Raw genomic sequence first — 15,238 nt, forward strand, 5'->3', positions numbered from 1 at the left:
ATATAAAACGTTAGAGATAATCGATGTTTGTACAGGAATTTGATTAAAATGACGAGAAAAGATGGTTTAATAACGTTAATGTTCATACGAAAACGAAAAAGAATTTTGTCATAGTTTAACTTGTGTAAATATACGTAGCAAATTGTAATAGAGATGCGGAGAACATAGCAAACGTATTAACCAATTTGTAGCATCTTTCAATTAAAAATTTACTGCTTAAACTTAAGTAAATAAACTTAAAGTTTATTGCATGACAGCATCTCCGTAAAAAGTTTTCGACCATACTCCATTATGCCCCGTGGTCTTATTATACCCCAAGTTCCCCTATCATCCGGGAAATTGTTTAAATATAATTGAATAAAATAATATTTAATTTGACATAATTATATATGGTTATATATATAATCTCATATATAAATTATAACATCTTATATATATATATGTGTAATTATATATGACTATATATAATTTTATATCTTTATGTATAATAATATGCGAACATATTTTATATATAATTATATATAATTATAAATTATATATAATTATAAGTTGTACATTTATTTCTGAGCATTTATAATGCCGTGTATACAAAGCAAAGTCAACTATGTCGCAGTGCATCAAAAACAATTTACTTATACTTTATTTCTATAAATAAATTTTGTTTTCGTTTCGCATGAAACAGACTCATGTGATCGTCATGTGCACTATAATTGGCTCATCTGATCATGTTGCGCACTATGCAGACTATAAAAATGTCTGTAATATTTGAAAACGGGCAGTTCATTTCATGAGTTCATAGTGTAAAGAAGTATGTTATAGACTATAATTTTGTGAAATTATGTAAGTATTTATTGTATTGTATTATTGTCTTACGCTTGTCACTCTTCATATTTATATTATTTAAATTATTATTAGGTGTACAACTTTGCTTCCGCCATTTCTTTTTCCGAAATTCGAGGCTTTATTGTAAAAAACTGGTTATACATTTATGATTCAAAGTATTGTCCATCGCTGGCCATTACTTTCTCCCATCTTTCAGGCAGCGTATGAATCCCGGGTTGAAAAAACTGGTCATCTTTTGAAGCAATCCACGAATCGATCCAATTTCTTACTTCCTCATAAGACCGGAAGTGCTGGTCAACCAGGCCGTGTGCCATTGATCGAAACAAGTGATAGTCAGAGGGAGCAACGTCTGGAAAATACGGCGGGTGGGGTAGGACTTCCCATTTCAACGTTTTCAAGTATTTCTTGACCACTTTCGCAACATGGGGTCGAGCATTGTCATGCTGCAAAATCACTTTATCGTGTCTCTCGTTATATTGCGGCCGTTTGTCTTTCAATGCTCGGCTCAGAAGCATTAATTGCGTTTGATAACGATCACTTGTGATAGTTTCAGTCGGTTTTAACAGCTCATAATAGCACTACGTCGAGCTGGTCCCATCAAATATAGAGCCATGACCTTGGAGCCGTGAATATTTGGTTTGGCCGTCGATGTGGAAGCATGGCCGGGATATGCCCATGATTTTCTGCGCTTGGAGTTATCGTAATGAACCCATTTTTCGTCCCCAGTCACAATGCGATGCAGAAATCCCTTCTGTCTTTGCCTTTCAAGCAACTGTTCACAAGCAAACAAACGCCGTTCAACATCTCTCGGTTTCAACTCGTACGACACCCAATTTCCTTGCTTCTGAATCATTCCCATGTCTTTGACAGGCGTTTTGAAATTGCTTGTTGAGTCAGTCCCAATGATCGTGCCAATTCTTCTTGACTTTGACACGAGTCTTCATTAAGTAATGCCTCCAATTCTGCATCTTCGAAAACCTTCTCTTCCTCCGCTATGCCGATCTTCGATGTGAAAACCGGCCTTCAAGCGTTCTTGAAGCGTTGAAACCACTCACGACACGTTCTTTCACTAATAGCGGCCTCACCATAAGTATTTGAAAACATTCGATGAGCCTCAGCCACATATTTCTTCATATTGAAGCAGAAAATTAAAACCTCCCGCAAATGACGAGAATTTAGCTCGTAAACTGACATTTTCAATCAAGAATAACTTTATGATACAGACACAAATCGACTAATGTTTCTATGGTTATGTTGACAGATGCCCAAGTTTATTGCATGACGTCTATGATCTATTTATTTCGACCATTACTTACCGCTAAAGCTATCTATAGGAAAATGGCGGAAGCAAAGTTGTACACCTAATATACACTTTGTGGAGTTATTAATATTATAATATACGGAAGACCGGAGCAGCATTAAACAATAGTTAAATTTTAATATTTTGTAGAATGATTCCATTTAACCCATGCAATGTTATACTGTTGCTATACGCAACATTCATTGTTCGTAACCTTCTACAAACTCCGGTAACTTCGGAAGAAATGGAAGTGAAGGAGAAGATTTTAAATATGCTCACAGACATGGAAAATAAAATGGACATTCTAATAGAAGAGGAGAAAACACTTGATTTCTATGATACAAATGAGATCCCACAGGCGGAAAGAGTTAATTTATTGGAGCATGAAGAAGATGAGGATTATCTTCCAGAAGAAGTTATTTGTACTGATATTGAAACAGAAATATTAAGTGACTATAAAAGGAAAACTGTGGAATTCTGGAAGAGCGGTAAAATAAGACCAAGAACGATTGAAGGAGTTAGACGAAGGTACAAAAAAGTTACATCAATTCGACAATTACGACAATAGGAGGACTACATCAATGCAGGCGGTAGCAGAAATGAAAAATTAAAAGCAATTTTTGAATATACACTAAACCGTTTTGCTGAAGCACTTGAAAAAGGAGTCATTATTCATGATATTAACATTGCTCGATGGGCTAATGGAGCACAAGAAGAGGAAAATATGCTTGGATTCATAGCATCACCTAGCTGGGTACAAAGATTCAAAAAAAAACATAATATTGTGTCTAGAAAAATAACCAAATTTGTCACGAAAAAATCCTTGTTATCCAAATCAGAATTAGAAAATAAATGCGATACATTTGTTACAAATGTCAAATATTATATTGATCGATACGGGGTGGAAAATATCTACAATTCAGATCAGAGTGGGTTCCAATTAGAACTTCACACCGGTCGTACCTTAGTACAAAAAGGTACAAAGAAAATAGAATCCGTAGTGCAACCTGTATCAGCAACTACGCATAGTTATACCATACAGCCAACTATTTCCGCTGATGATAGATTATTGTCGCCTCTGTTAATTATATTAAAAGAACCAACAGGGACGTTCGGTCCACGAGTACAGGAAAATTTATTCAATGCTCCTAATATTTTTGTAATGGCTTCCAAATCAGGTAAAATGACATCAGATTATATGAAAACCTGGTTGAGAAAAATATTTTTTTCGAATGTCGGGCCACAATCCGTATTATTATTAGATTCATGGAGTGGACATTGTCCCAATGTAATTCAGGAAACTAGATCGGATTTTGCATCAGATATTGTTTTCCTAACCATTCCGGCCGGTACAACGGGAAAAATACAACCATTAGATGTATATGACTTTCGATTATGGAAAAATTTTATTAAACTTTTTTTTCTGATATTGATTTTTTCTGATTTTTCTGATAATGCTATTAGACCTTGCAACTGATCTTCATGTTAGAAACAATATTTTAAAACTGCAGTCACTAACGCACTATCAATTCTCGTCACCCAGGTTTCACAATTTATTTAAATATGCGTGGTTTAAAAGTAGATATTTACAGAGTAGGCCAGGCGAATTCGAAACACCGATTGAGTTTTGTTTCCAAAATGATTCTAAAATAAAATGCGATATTTGTGGCGAAACTGCTATAATTATTTGCTCTTGGTACAAAAAATCACTTTGTATCACACATTTTTTCCATGATCACCACCTTTGCAACGAATATGTGCCATAAATGTAACATTTATTTTTCGTTTATATGCAAATACTGTATTGATTTGTTTATTACTATTGTGAAATATATATAATAACGTGTTATTCTTCTATAATTTATTGTATTGTTTCTCTCTATCCTATAAATTATTACTCCATAATTTTTGTTAAGCCCTTCGTTATGTTTCATTCAGCAATTAATAAAATATATTGTATTGTCACACTACACGCTTGCAGATGTTACATAACGTCGGCCTAATTAGAAAACTTCTTAATGCCAATTTTTGACAAAAATGAGGCTCATTTTATTCGATCAAAGTCGACGAGATAAATCGAACAAAATAAATATCTTAATTTTGTCAAAAATTGAAGTTAGGAGGTTTTCTAATTAGGCTGATGATAATGTGTTTCATTATTTCACGTGCATTGCATGAAATACTTTTTTAATTATTTTAATTATCCTTAATCGACATACCTTTCAGATTGTAGTGAACATAAATTTTACACATTAAATGGAGAAAATATACATTTGGAGCTTTTGTACAAATAGCGATGCTGCACACACATTTGCTACTGTTATACAGGGTGCACGATTTATCTGAAGACATTGAAATATCTCGAGAACTATGCATTGGATAAAAAAAAGTGGTTAATGAAAGTTGTTAGTCTCGAAGGGGGACATCCAATGATACCAAACTCGACCTCCCACCCAACCTCCTGGGGATGGGGGTTGGGGGCAACTTTGAAATCTTAAATGGAAACCCCCATTTTTTATTGTAGATACGGATTCTACGCCACAAAACACGTAAATTTGGTCCGAAACTTTTTTTTTTATTCGTGATAGATGGCGCTGTAATCGCAAAAAATTATATTTTCCGCAATTCTCCAGAAATGATCATTGGATTGAGAAATAAAAAATACCTGTTCAATATTTTTAAAGAACATAATAAAAGTTATTCCCCCCCCATCCTCTCGGGGTAGGGTGGGTGGTAACGTTCAAATCTCAAATGGGAACCCGACTCGAAGAGGGAACTGCTCGACGCGCCACTGTGGGTGTATGGCGAACTACGGCTTATTATAAGCCGTAGTTCGCCATACACCCATAGCCGTTACCACCTATCCTACCCCAAGGGGATGGGGGGGAATAACTGTTATTATGTTTTTTAAAAATATTTTTAAAAATATTGAACAGGTATTTTTTTATTTCTCAATCCAATGATCATTTCTGGAGAATTGCGGAAAATATAATTTTTTGCGATTACAGCGCCATCTATCACGAATCAAAAAAAAAGTTTCGGACAAAATTTACATATTTTGTGGCGTAGAATCAGTATCAGCAATAAAAAATTGGAGTTTCCATTTAAGATTTCAAAGTTGCCCCCAACCCCCACCCCCAGGGGGTGGGGTGGGAGGTCGAATTTTGTATCATTGGATGTCCCCCTTCGAGACTAACAACTTTCATTAACCACTTTTTTTATCCAATGCATAGTTCTCAAGATATTTCAATGTCTTCAGATAAATCGTGCACCCTGTATATGCAAATTATTCTATTGTTCACGTTTTCATCAAGCATTTTTATTTCGTGTAATATTATATATCATATCATTACGATGAATTGTAATATAAGAAAATTTGCACAAGCAGTCGTGAAGCATAGTGCAATTGTAGAGAAATATCACAGCGTATCTATCTACAGTATCTATCTACTCGGACAGAGCGGCACATATACCATGAAGTTTTCTCATTGCGTTTTGTCCAGAATATTACATACCATTTTCTAACATTATATATGGATGGATTTGGTATTTAATGCTCTTTTAAGTTTTTGTAAGGACAATTTTTGTCCTTACAAAAACTTAAAAATTTTGCCAGAGTAACGAGAGGGGGGGTAGTTCAACATTTGAAATTTTAAAAAACTGAATACATGGTTGCAAAGAGCATAAAATATTGCAAAACTTTTGTCTGAAACTTTTTTTCATATGACTCATAATTTAGAAAATATTTGATAAAAACGATAACGGCTATTTTTTTCAAGGGATGGTTTCAGCCCCTAAACATGCTCCGAAGCCGATATAAAAAAATATGTATCCCTTAGTTTTTTATGCTCTACAACATATTCGAAGCCCATTCAAATCGGTGAAAGACAGTTGTAACACTCTCCTTGTTAGAAGACGGGGCACTTTTGCATCGAATATTTCAGATAAGATAATAATACATGAAAGGCGGAAAGGCAAAAGGGAAAAATTTTTCTCACGTGCATTTTTAAGTCACTCAAGATTTTTCCGTAGTGACAAACATGGAATATAAAAAATTTGCTGAAATCTATATTCTTATTTATGCAATATATTAAAACTGCATACGCTTCTTTTTGCAAGAGAAAATATAAACAGTTAATCTGATCAAAATTACAATTATTTCCCAGCGACAATTATTTTTTTGTTGTTTCAGCAGAAAAGTAAATTCGGCAATTTATATATAAGATTATTATCAATAATACTAATTTGTAACAAAAATGTTTTTACCGACTGATAATTACATTACTATGCAATTATAGTTACAAATATTGAATACTTGCTTCCCAGCTAAATCTTTTTTCCAGTATATGCAAACATGATCAAAGTTTCTAGATCTAAAATATCTGACATTGAAGCAAATGTAAATTACAAATAAATACTTTCAAAACATTTTGAGGGTCATTAAACAATCTTTTTACGATATTAGTCTTTCCCTCTAAGTTAACGCTACTACTTATAAGTTGTTTCAAATACCGCAATATATAATTTCGTTAATCTTAAACGATATTAAGAACGCGCAACTGACGCAACTTACGGCAGCTGTACGGTCAAATACAGGAAATATTTGAGATAACCATTGGCGGCCAAATGGTTCGACAAGTCATGATTGCAGCTTTTCAGCTGATACAGGTTGTTCAAGCAGGAAACGAAGTCCCGATGAAATACGACCGGGTCTATGCGAGACAAGACCGCATTCTGTCGAAAAAAATATACGTCATAATAGTACTTCGAATATTCGTTTAAACACGTCTAACTCCACAGTTATATAATATTATATAGGGTGCCCCCTTTTTAATGTCCCACTCCAAATAACTCATCAGTATTGAAGTTTCAAGGAAAATGATCTAAATAAAAGTTGTACGGATTTAAGTGAGTTACCTTATGATAACTTTGACTTTGACTTTGACCTCTATTTTCAAGGTCATTTGAAAATCAACTTGCGTTTTTTAAATGGGAATCCTTATTTTTTATTACACTGTTTCTTCTGCTAGTTAATTTGAACAACTTCTGCCTAAAATATTTTTTTATTTGTCTAAGATTTTTTGAGATATTAGGAGTACAAATAAGTTTCCGCCGTTTTCTATAAAAAATTAGGAATTTATTGTGAAAGAACGGTACATTACGTTTTATTCAAAGTATTGTCCATTACTAGCCACTACTTTTTCCCATCTTTCTAGCAGTATTCGAATACCACGTCGGAAGAACTCTTCATCTTTTGAGGCTATCCACGAATCGACCCAATTTTTAGTATCTTCATATGATGTAAAGTGCTGCTTAGACAGGCTATGTGCCATCGACTGGAACAAGTAATAATCGGAAGGGGCAATGTCTGGTGAATACGGCGGGTGGGGTAGGACTTCCCAATTAAGTGTTTCCAAATAGGTTTTGACCGGTTTTGCAACATGTGGCCGAGCGTTGTCATGTAGCAGAATAATTTTGTCCTGTCTGGAGTAGTAATGGGCGCGTTTTTCCTTGAGAGCTCGGCTCAATATCATTAATTGTGTTCAGTAGAGAGCTCCAGTAATGGTTTCGCTCGGTTTTAGCAACTCATAATATACGACACCAAGCTGATCCCACCAAATACACAGCATGAGTTTTTTTCCATGAATATTCGGTTTGGCTGTCGATGTTGAAGCATGGCCAGGTGCTCCCCATGATTTTCTCTTCTTTGGGTTATCGTAGTGGATCCATTTTTCATCACCAGTGACTATACGATGCAAGAAACCTTTTCTTTTATGCCTAGCAAGCAGCATTTCACACGTGCAAAATCGGCGTTCAACGTCTCTCGGCTTCAGTTCATACGGAACACAATTTCCTTGTTTTTGAATCATTTCCAACGATTTTAAACGATGTAAAATTGCTTGTTGAGTCACTTCTAATGTAAGTGCAAGTTCTTCTTACGTTTGGCACGAATCTTCCTCCAATAATGCTTCCAATTCCGTATCTTCGTACATATTCAGCCTTCCACTACGTTCTTTGTCTTCCACGTCAAACTCACCGTTTTTAAACTTTTGAAACCACTCACAACAATTTCTCTCACTTAAAGCAGTCTCATCATATGCTTCTATAAGCAATCGATGCGTCTCAGTTGCAGATTTCTCCAAATTAAAGAAGTAAATCAAAAGTTCCCGCAAATGACGCTTATTCGGCACAAAACTTGACATTTTCGCACAAAAAATATTATGTGATGCTGATACGGAGTCACTAATACTTCAAGGTTATGTTGTTACCAGATGTCCAAACTTACGATATTACGTTTTACATCTGACAATTTCAACATAACCTTCTGGTGGGGCCATCTTTTATCAAACGGCGGAAACTTATTGGTACTCCTAATATTTAAGGAAAACTTGATAACTTTTTCAATATTTAACTTACGATATTTCGCTAATTATTTGTCGGAAAAAAAGTGGTACTAGACTTTCTTGCTCTATTTAGTCTCAAGAATATATTGTTACAATAGCGCCCTGATTTTTATTAATCAAATGATTTGGAAATTTCCAAAAATTAGTAAGTTTTGTTAATCTGATGATTTGGAAATTTCCAAAAATCAGTAAGTTAACAAAAGTCAAGGCGCTATTGTAACAATATATTCTTGAGGCTAAATAAAGCAAGAAAGTCTAGTACCACTTTTTCTTCCGACAAATAGTTAGCGAGATATCGTAAATTAACTATTAAAAAAGTTATCAAGTTTTCCTCAAATATCTCAAAAAATATTAGACAAATAAAAAAATATTTTAGACAAAAGTTGTTCAAATTAACTAGTAGAAAAAACAGTGTAATAAAAAATAAGGGTTTCCTTTTAAAAAACGCAAATTGACTTTCAAATGACCTTGAAAATAGAGGTTAAGTTCAAAGTCAAGGTCATCATAAGATAACTCACTTAAATCCCTACAACTTTTATTCAGATCATTTTCTTTGAAACTTTAATACTGAAGAGTTAGTTGAGGTAGGACATTAAAATGGGACACTCTGTATATAAGGTGTCTTAAAAATACTGGAACCCTCGGATAACTTTGCAGGGTCAAACTTTTATGAAAAACTTTAAATACAAATGTTGTAGAAAATCGAGTAATGGACTTGATGGTGACCTTGAATTTGACCTCGGCCATGACTTTGAAGGTCATTTGGAGGTCAACTTGCGTTTTTTAAATGGGAATACTTACTTTTTATTATACTATTTTTTTACCAATTAATTTGAACAATTTTTGTCTAAAACATTTTTTCATTTGCCTAATATTTTTTTAAATATTTGAGGAAAACTTGATAACTTTTTCAATACTCAACTTACGATATCTCGTTAACTATTTGTCGGAAGAAAAAGTGATACTAGATTTTCTTGCTTTATTTAGTCTCAAGAATACATTGTTGAATATATTGTTACAATAGCGCCCTGACTTTTGTTAACTTACTAACTTCTGGAAATTTCAAAATCACCAAATGGACAAAAATCAGGGCACTAATGTAACAATATATTCTTGAGACTAAATAAAGCAAAAAAGTTTAGCACCACTTTTTCTTCCGACAAATAGTTAGCGAGATATCATAAGTTAAATATTGAAAAAGTTATCAAGTTTTCCTCAAATATCTCAAGAAATATTAGGCGAATCAAAAAATGTTTTAGACAAGAGTTGTTCAAATTAATTGGTAAAAAAAAAACAATGTAATAAAAAATAAGGGTTCCCATTTAAAAAACGCAAATTGATCTCAAAATGACCTTCAAAATCATGGCTGAGATCAAATTCAAGGTCACCATCAAGTCCGTTACTCGATTTTCTATAACTTTTGTATTAAAATTTTTCATGAAAACTTGATCCTGCAAAGTTATCCGGCGGTTCCGGTATTTTTAAGACATCCTGTATGCATTTCCGTTCAACGTTAAAACTAACGAAAAAGTCAAACTGATTTCTTAAATAAATTACTCGAATTACGCATAACGATGCATTTTATATTTTTAATGAAAGTTGAATAAAAGTAGTGAGGAAACAAATAAATACTGTTGCCATTGTATAACGTATTCTTTTTCAAAATCCTGCCATTTCGATTGCGTTTCAGAAAAAAAGTATTAATAATTGACTTCATTAATAATTAATAATTAATAATTAACTCTTTCTAACAACTTTCCAAACGTACTTTCACGTAGGGTATAATTATTGTCATCGTCACATGGTAAATGGAGTCTGATAACTCGGACATCTTCTGGCGAACCACAAGGTTATCATCAATCTGATCATCCCGCGCAAGATTGGCACAGCAGAACCTATTAAACAGAAGTGCTCAAGTTAAACAAGAATTCGGAATATTGACGCTGAGCGAGTAGGGTACAAGTCCAATGTTTAAAAATAGGTTGATATATCTCTACCGGGAGCCGCCGGCACAAGTGCCACATAGTATCACTGCAGCGAGCAAAATCATGTTGTCGTCCTCGCCATATTTCACAATTTCCGTCATTGACTTTAGGGCGTCTCGACATAGGTCAATGACCATGTTTTCGTCGGTGAACTCATCGAAAGCCGTGCGCTGCAGTACAACGTTTAGTATTGTCACGACCGTAAACTTCAACTTGTCTCGCTGCAAGTCGCTCATATCTAGGTTTTTCACAAGCAGCAAGATTTGTTGCGAAACGCACACGTCGTCGAAATCTACAGCCAATTCCGACGATCTGCAAAGTACAAATATGAAATGAAGCATAGACAACCGTTGTCTTTATCTCGAAACGGAAAAGACGATAATGTTTGTTCCTAAAGTCTTCGATTATAAAAGTTTTACTATCTCAAATAAACATCACAATACAGATATTTCAGACATTTCAAAATTATGTATACTGTGTTAGCAACCTGTTATATTGTATTAGTCAATCAGTATATATCTTAATAATTGAAAAATAAAATATATAATGTTGAAAACTTGGACAATTTTTAATCCTCGAAATATCCACTAGCTTTTAATAACGAATTGCCAAAATATATAATACTATGTTAAATGTTACAAATTCTCAAATGAATATGATTATTGGGCGAAATTATTGACATAAGAATGAAGAGTGATAATAACTAATATCTTAACAATAAACGAGGATCATAAAGAGATGTCTACGTACCTAACGAGCACGTTACAAATGCCTTGTACGAGCTTTTCGAACAACGTTAAGTCTTTGAGTGACTTATTTACACAATAAGTGAGTCGTAACATCGATTCTACAGCGTTCATGGCGGCATGATTCTCATAAAATTTCTTGTGCGTACTTGCGAGCTCGAAGCATTCGAGAACGACTCTGCGAAAAAGAAAGCCGCAAAGACGTTTTCCTCCCTCAACAAATAAAGTTGAATGTAACATACTGTGTAATGTTTATATCGGAATACAAAAAGATGGCATACTTGACGAAATTGTCATCCAACGTTTGCATAACGTCGCACATAACGGATATTACGTCGAAATTAACGAGTTTCTCCACGATAATGTCCTGAATAGATTCGGTCGTATTTTTCAACAAAGATAATATGAACTCTATCGTCATCTAGTATTATTGCAACAAATAACAATTAATAAAATTAAAATTATGAAATAATATTGGGAGTAATATTGAAACTTTCATATATTATTTAACTCTCATAATTTTATAGTATTTTTATGTTGCATTATTTTCAGTACTAAATCTGATTAATTTTCTTTTTGAAGCCACTGCTATACATTTTTTCGTAATGGACTGCTAACTGGTTTTACGTATTTGCTGCTACGAAGATAATAGTACTAATAGTATTATTGGCTGTATTGTCGGCTTGGCTTCACACGATACAAGTTTCTATACCAACTAAAATTCAACTATGCTTAATAAATTGAATTAGCATTGAGTAAATAATATGAAGCAAGCCAATACATCATCAAAAAAATATACTTTCATTATTTTTAATTATCGAATATCAGTATTATACTGTAGAAAAAAAACTATTAATTATATGTTTAAATAAATCTGTGATTTTAGAAAACTCAGCACGACTATAATTTTGCAACCTTTTAAAATATTATAGATTAAAGAAAAACGTAGAAATTAACTATAATTTAGTTATAAATATTTTGTAACATAATCCTGCTATTGTATGTAATTATATTTTTTGTTTCTTTTCATTCGGAAAAATAATTTTAAAGTAAAAAATATATTTATTACCAAAGATAATTTGAGCCAATGTTTTAATTTAGAGCTCGACAAAATCTACACATTTCGTCAATTTTCAGCTCGCTCCGCCTAATATTATTTCTCTTATATTTTCCTCCGCGCGCAGTCTGAGTTGCGTGAAGCTCAGTAGCGTACGAAGCGTGAATTTGTTTCCAATAGTTTTGGAAAAATTATTAAAAATAAGTTCATGCGTCGTACACGTTAAAACTCCATTGGTATATACATATTCAGTAAGATGTAACAGTAAGGTTTTGATCAATCATGATGGTCTTCAAGGCCATCACACACAAACGAACTTAAGCAGTAAGACATAAGCAGTAAGCAAATCGACCAATCACAATCGAAATTTAAGGACGCCATTTTAAAACTTACGAAATTGATTGTAATTGATCAGTTTCTTTACTGCTTACGTCTTACTGCTTATGTTCATTTGTGTGTGATAGCCTTTACTGAGACTCACGCGACTCATGGGCCGCGCGCGGAGGAAAACATAAAAAGAATAGCACTAAACGAAGCAAACTAAAAATCGCCGAAGTATGCAAACTTTGCCGAGCTCTGTTCTAACTGGCTTTGATAATAAGTCATCATAGCACCAGATCAATTACGAAAATAAAGTAGAGTGGTCATATAATACTAGATCAATTACGAAAATAAAGTAGAATGGTCGTATAAACATAATTTCCAGCAAAATGATCAATAAGATAGCCAATACAAAAGCACGCGAACAATTCAATTGAAAAAGAAAACGTATTGTATATCAGTGGCTACGTTCAGCAAAGAAAGCTGCTTTGCAACTGTTATAAAATTCATGAATTTGATCGGTGCATGCTCTTGGATTTAACCAAATTTAAGAGCATACGCCAATTACATTCACGAATTTTACAACAATTGCAAAGCATTTTTCTGCTGAACGCAATCAATAATTTTAAATTTTTCTTAAAAATCGACCGCATCTGCGACTACAAAAATACACAACCGAAAATGCCACACATATTAATATATTCGATAGATAAATCAATCCGCATAACTCCGAACAATAATTATTCTCAAACATTAAGACTTCTATTCCTGGCCGTTAAAATTCGTCTTATGAAAGATACTTTGATCTGAATTTCAAGTCGAATATGAATGTTTCAGTCATACCGCAATCACAAGATACAACACGTCTTACATATATTGTACGATCTAACCAAAAAACTTTGATTCAATTCTAAAGTTCAAGTTTCACATAAGACAACTTTCAAGAAGCGACCAATAAACATAGGCTTGAACAACGATCATATAATGATGCCAAATCATGAAACAAAAGATAAAAGCATGACGCTTGTAGAAATCTCCTCGCTTGAAACAAAACACTGAGACGTCATAAATAATTGCTGGTGTTGTTCACGAGTATGAAAATGGAAGATCGCGATCATCCTTCTTGGCATTCAAACGATCGAGGCACATTCTTAAATTCAATATACCAGAAAAACATCGTACAGCAGCTATTTTTGACAATGCAAGGCGCAATAATGCGCGAACAGGCAGACGCAAATACGAGTTAACCGCACTCACCTGTGCGCTCCCCGTACTCGACAGTAACCTCTGCTTCAAGTGTGGCAGTAGGCTGTTCACATCATTTGAACATAACTCGAACGATGGTTCCATTGCGATTAACGAAAATATTTCACACAGCACGAACAATGACCGTTTCGCGCATATGATCCAAATGATTGTGGATAAAGATATGTATATATTTAGCGAACAAATAATGATAATAAACAGTCAATTCAGTAAATGTTTACGTCACAACAAACACGAATGAACTGAACGTTCGTCAGCATTCAATTCGTTTTCGGTCTGCTCATGAAAAGATATATCAAAAACTAAATCTTCACTTCGAGGAAGTGTTGATTCGATCACAGCACGATTGGACATAAAGTAGATGATTGGTTGGATCTAGTAATTCACTAGATAAAGCATTGCACTAATTGGTTGTATCTAATCGTGCTGTATCGAATTAGGACTCTTTCTACACTTCGATATTTGTTCGTTTGCTCAGTGAATACCTACCAGCAGAGAGAGAACTGAGAACGGCCACTAGACCGGATTTCAAGGGATACTTTCTCTCAATGTACCCCTTAAGGAAGTGTATGTAAATTATATCCTGATTTTATCCCCGATGATAACGGCAGAACATGTATGATTCTCGGTTACTCTACTTCCATATAAAGATAATAAAGTCAGCGGCACACGGTGCTTGTTTTCATGCTGGATTACTTGCTGGATGAAAATACTGCGTTCTGATTGGTGCATTTCCATCCATCTTCGGAAATGCACCAAACAGAACGCAGTATTTTCATTCAGCAAACAATCTAGCACGAAAACAAGCACTGTATGCCGCTGACTTTATTTAGAAACAGACAAACGCCCAAGCGCTCGTCTTTATCTCACTACTAATAAGCGGACCGTGTAACCAACATGAAGCGAATCAGCGGCGATCTTATCGTTAAGCAAACATTCTTGTCCCGCCTTTTCTCTTCTTTTACATAATGCACTATTCGCAATTCGGAAAAAGATATTTCGTGATCGTGCAGATGACTTCTAGTCATGACACTATAATGCTTACAAGTGGTCATTTTTTATAATTTTTATAGTCTATTATGAACATATACACACATATGTATTGTAAATGTGTATAAATATGTAATAATTATTAAATTTTAATTAATATTAATATTAATTACTTTTATTAATGTTGATAATTTAAATATTATCTGTAAGGCACTTGAGAGACTTATTATCTTACTGTCTTCTTGCAAGATAATTAACATATCTATCCCAACAAATACAGAATAACTGTATAACGTAGAAATAACATTTAATATAACGCATGTTAC

At 33.9% G+C, this 15,238-nt stretch overlaps 1 protein-coding gene across 1 annotated transcript in view; it reads right to left on the reverse strand.

Annotated features, from left to right (window-relative positions):
* LOC105191819 (uncharacterized) overlaps positions 1-14,142 on the reverse strand; it is a 114,676-nt gene extending 100,534 nt beyond the window's left edge. The window contains exons 1-6 of the mRNA XM_025308070.1: positions 13,914-14,142; positions 11,560-11,699; positions 11,283-11,456; positions 10,545-10,844; positions 10,316-10,442; positions 6,717-6,877 (exon numbers count right to left, since the gene is read on the reverse strand). Coding sequence (XP_025163855.1) covers positions 6,717-6,877; positions 10,316-10,442; positions 10,545-10,844; positions 11,283-11,456; positions 11,560-11,699; positions 13,914-14,006 — 995 coding nt within the window. The 5' untranslated portion in view covers positions 14,007-14,142. The remainder of the gene's footprint in view (positions 1-6,716; positions 6,878-10,315; positions 10,443-10,544; positions 10,845-11,282; positions 11,457-11,559; positions 11,700-13,913) is intronic.
* Positions 14,143-15,238: the final 1,096 nt, after the last annotated feature.

This window comes from Harpegnathos saltator, unplaced genomic scaffold (genome assembly GCF_003227715.2).
Source record: "Harpegnathos saltator strain DR-91 unplaced genomic scaffold, Hsal_v8.6 scaffold138, whole genome shotgun sequence".
NCBI classification, from domain to species: Eukaryota; Metazoa; Arthropoda; class Insecta; order Hymenoptera; family Formicidae; genus Harpegnathos; species Harpegnathos saltator.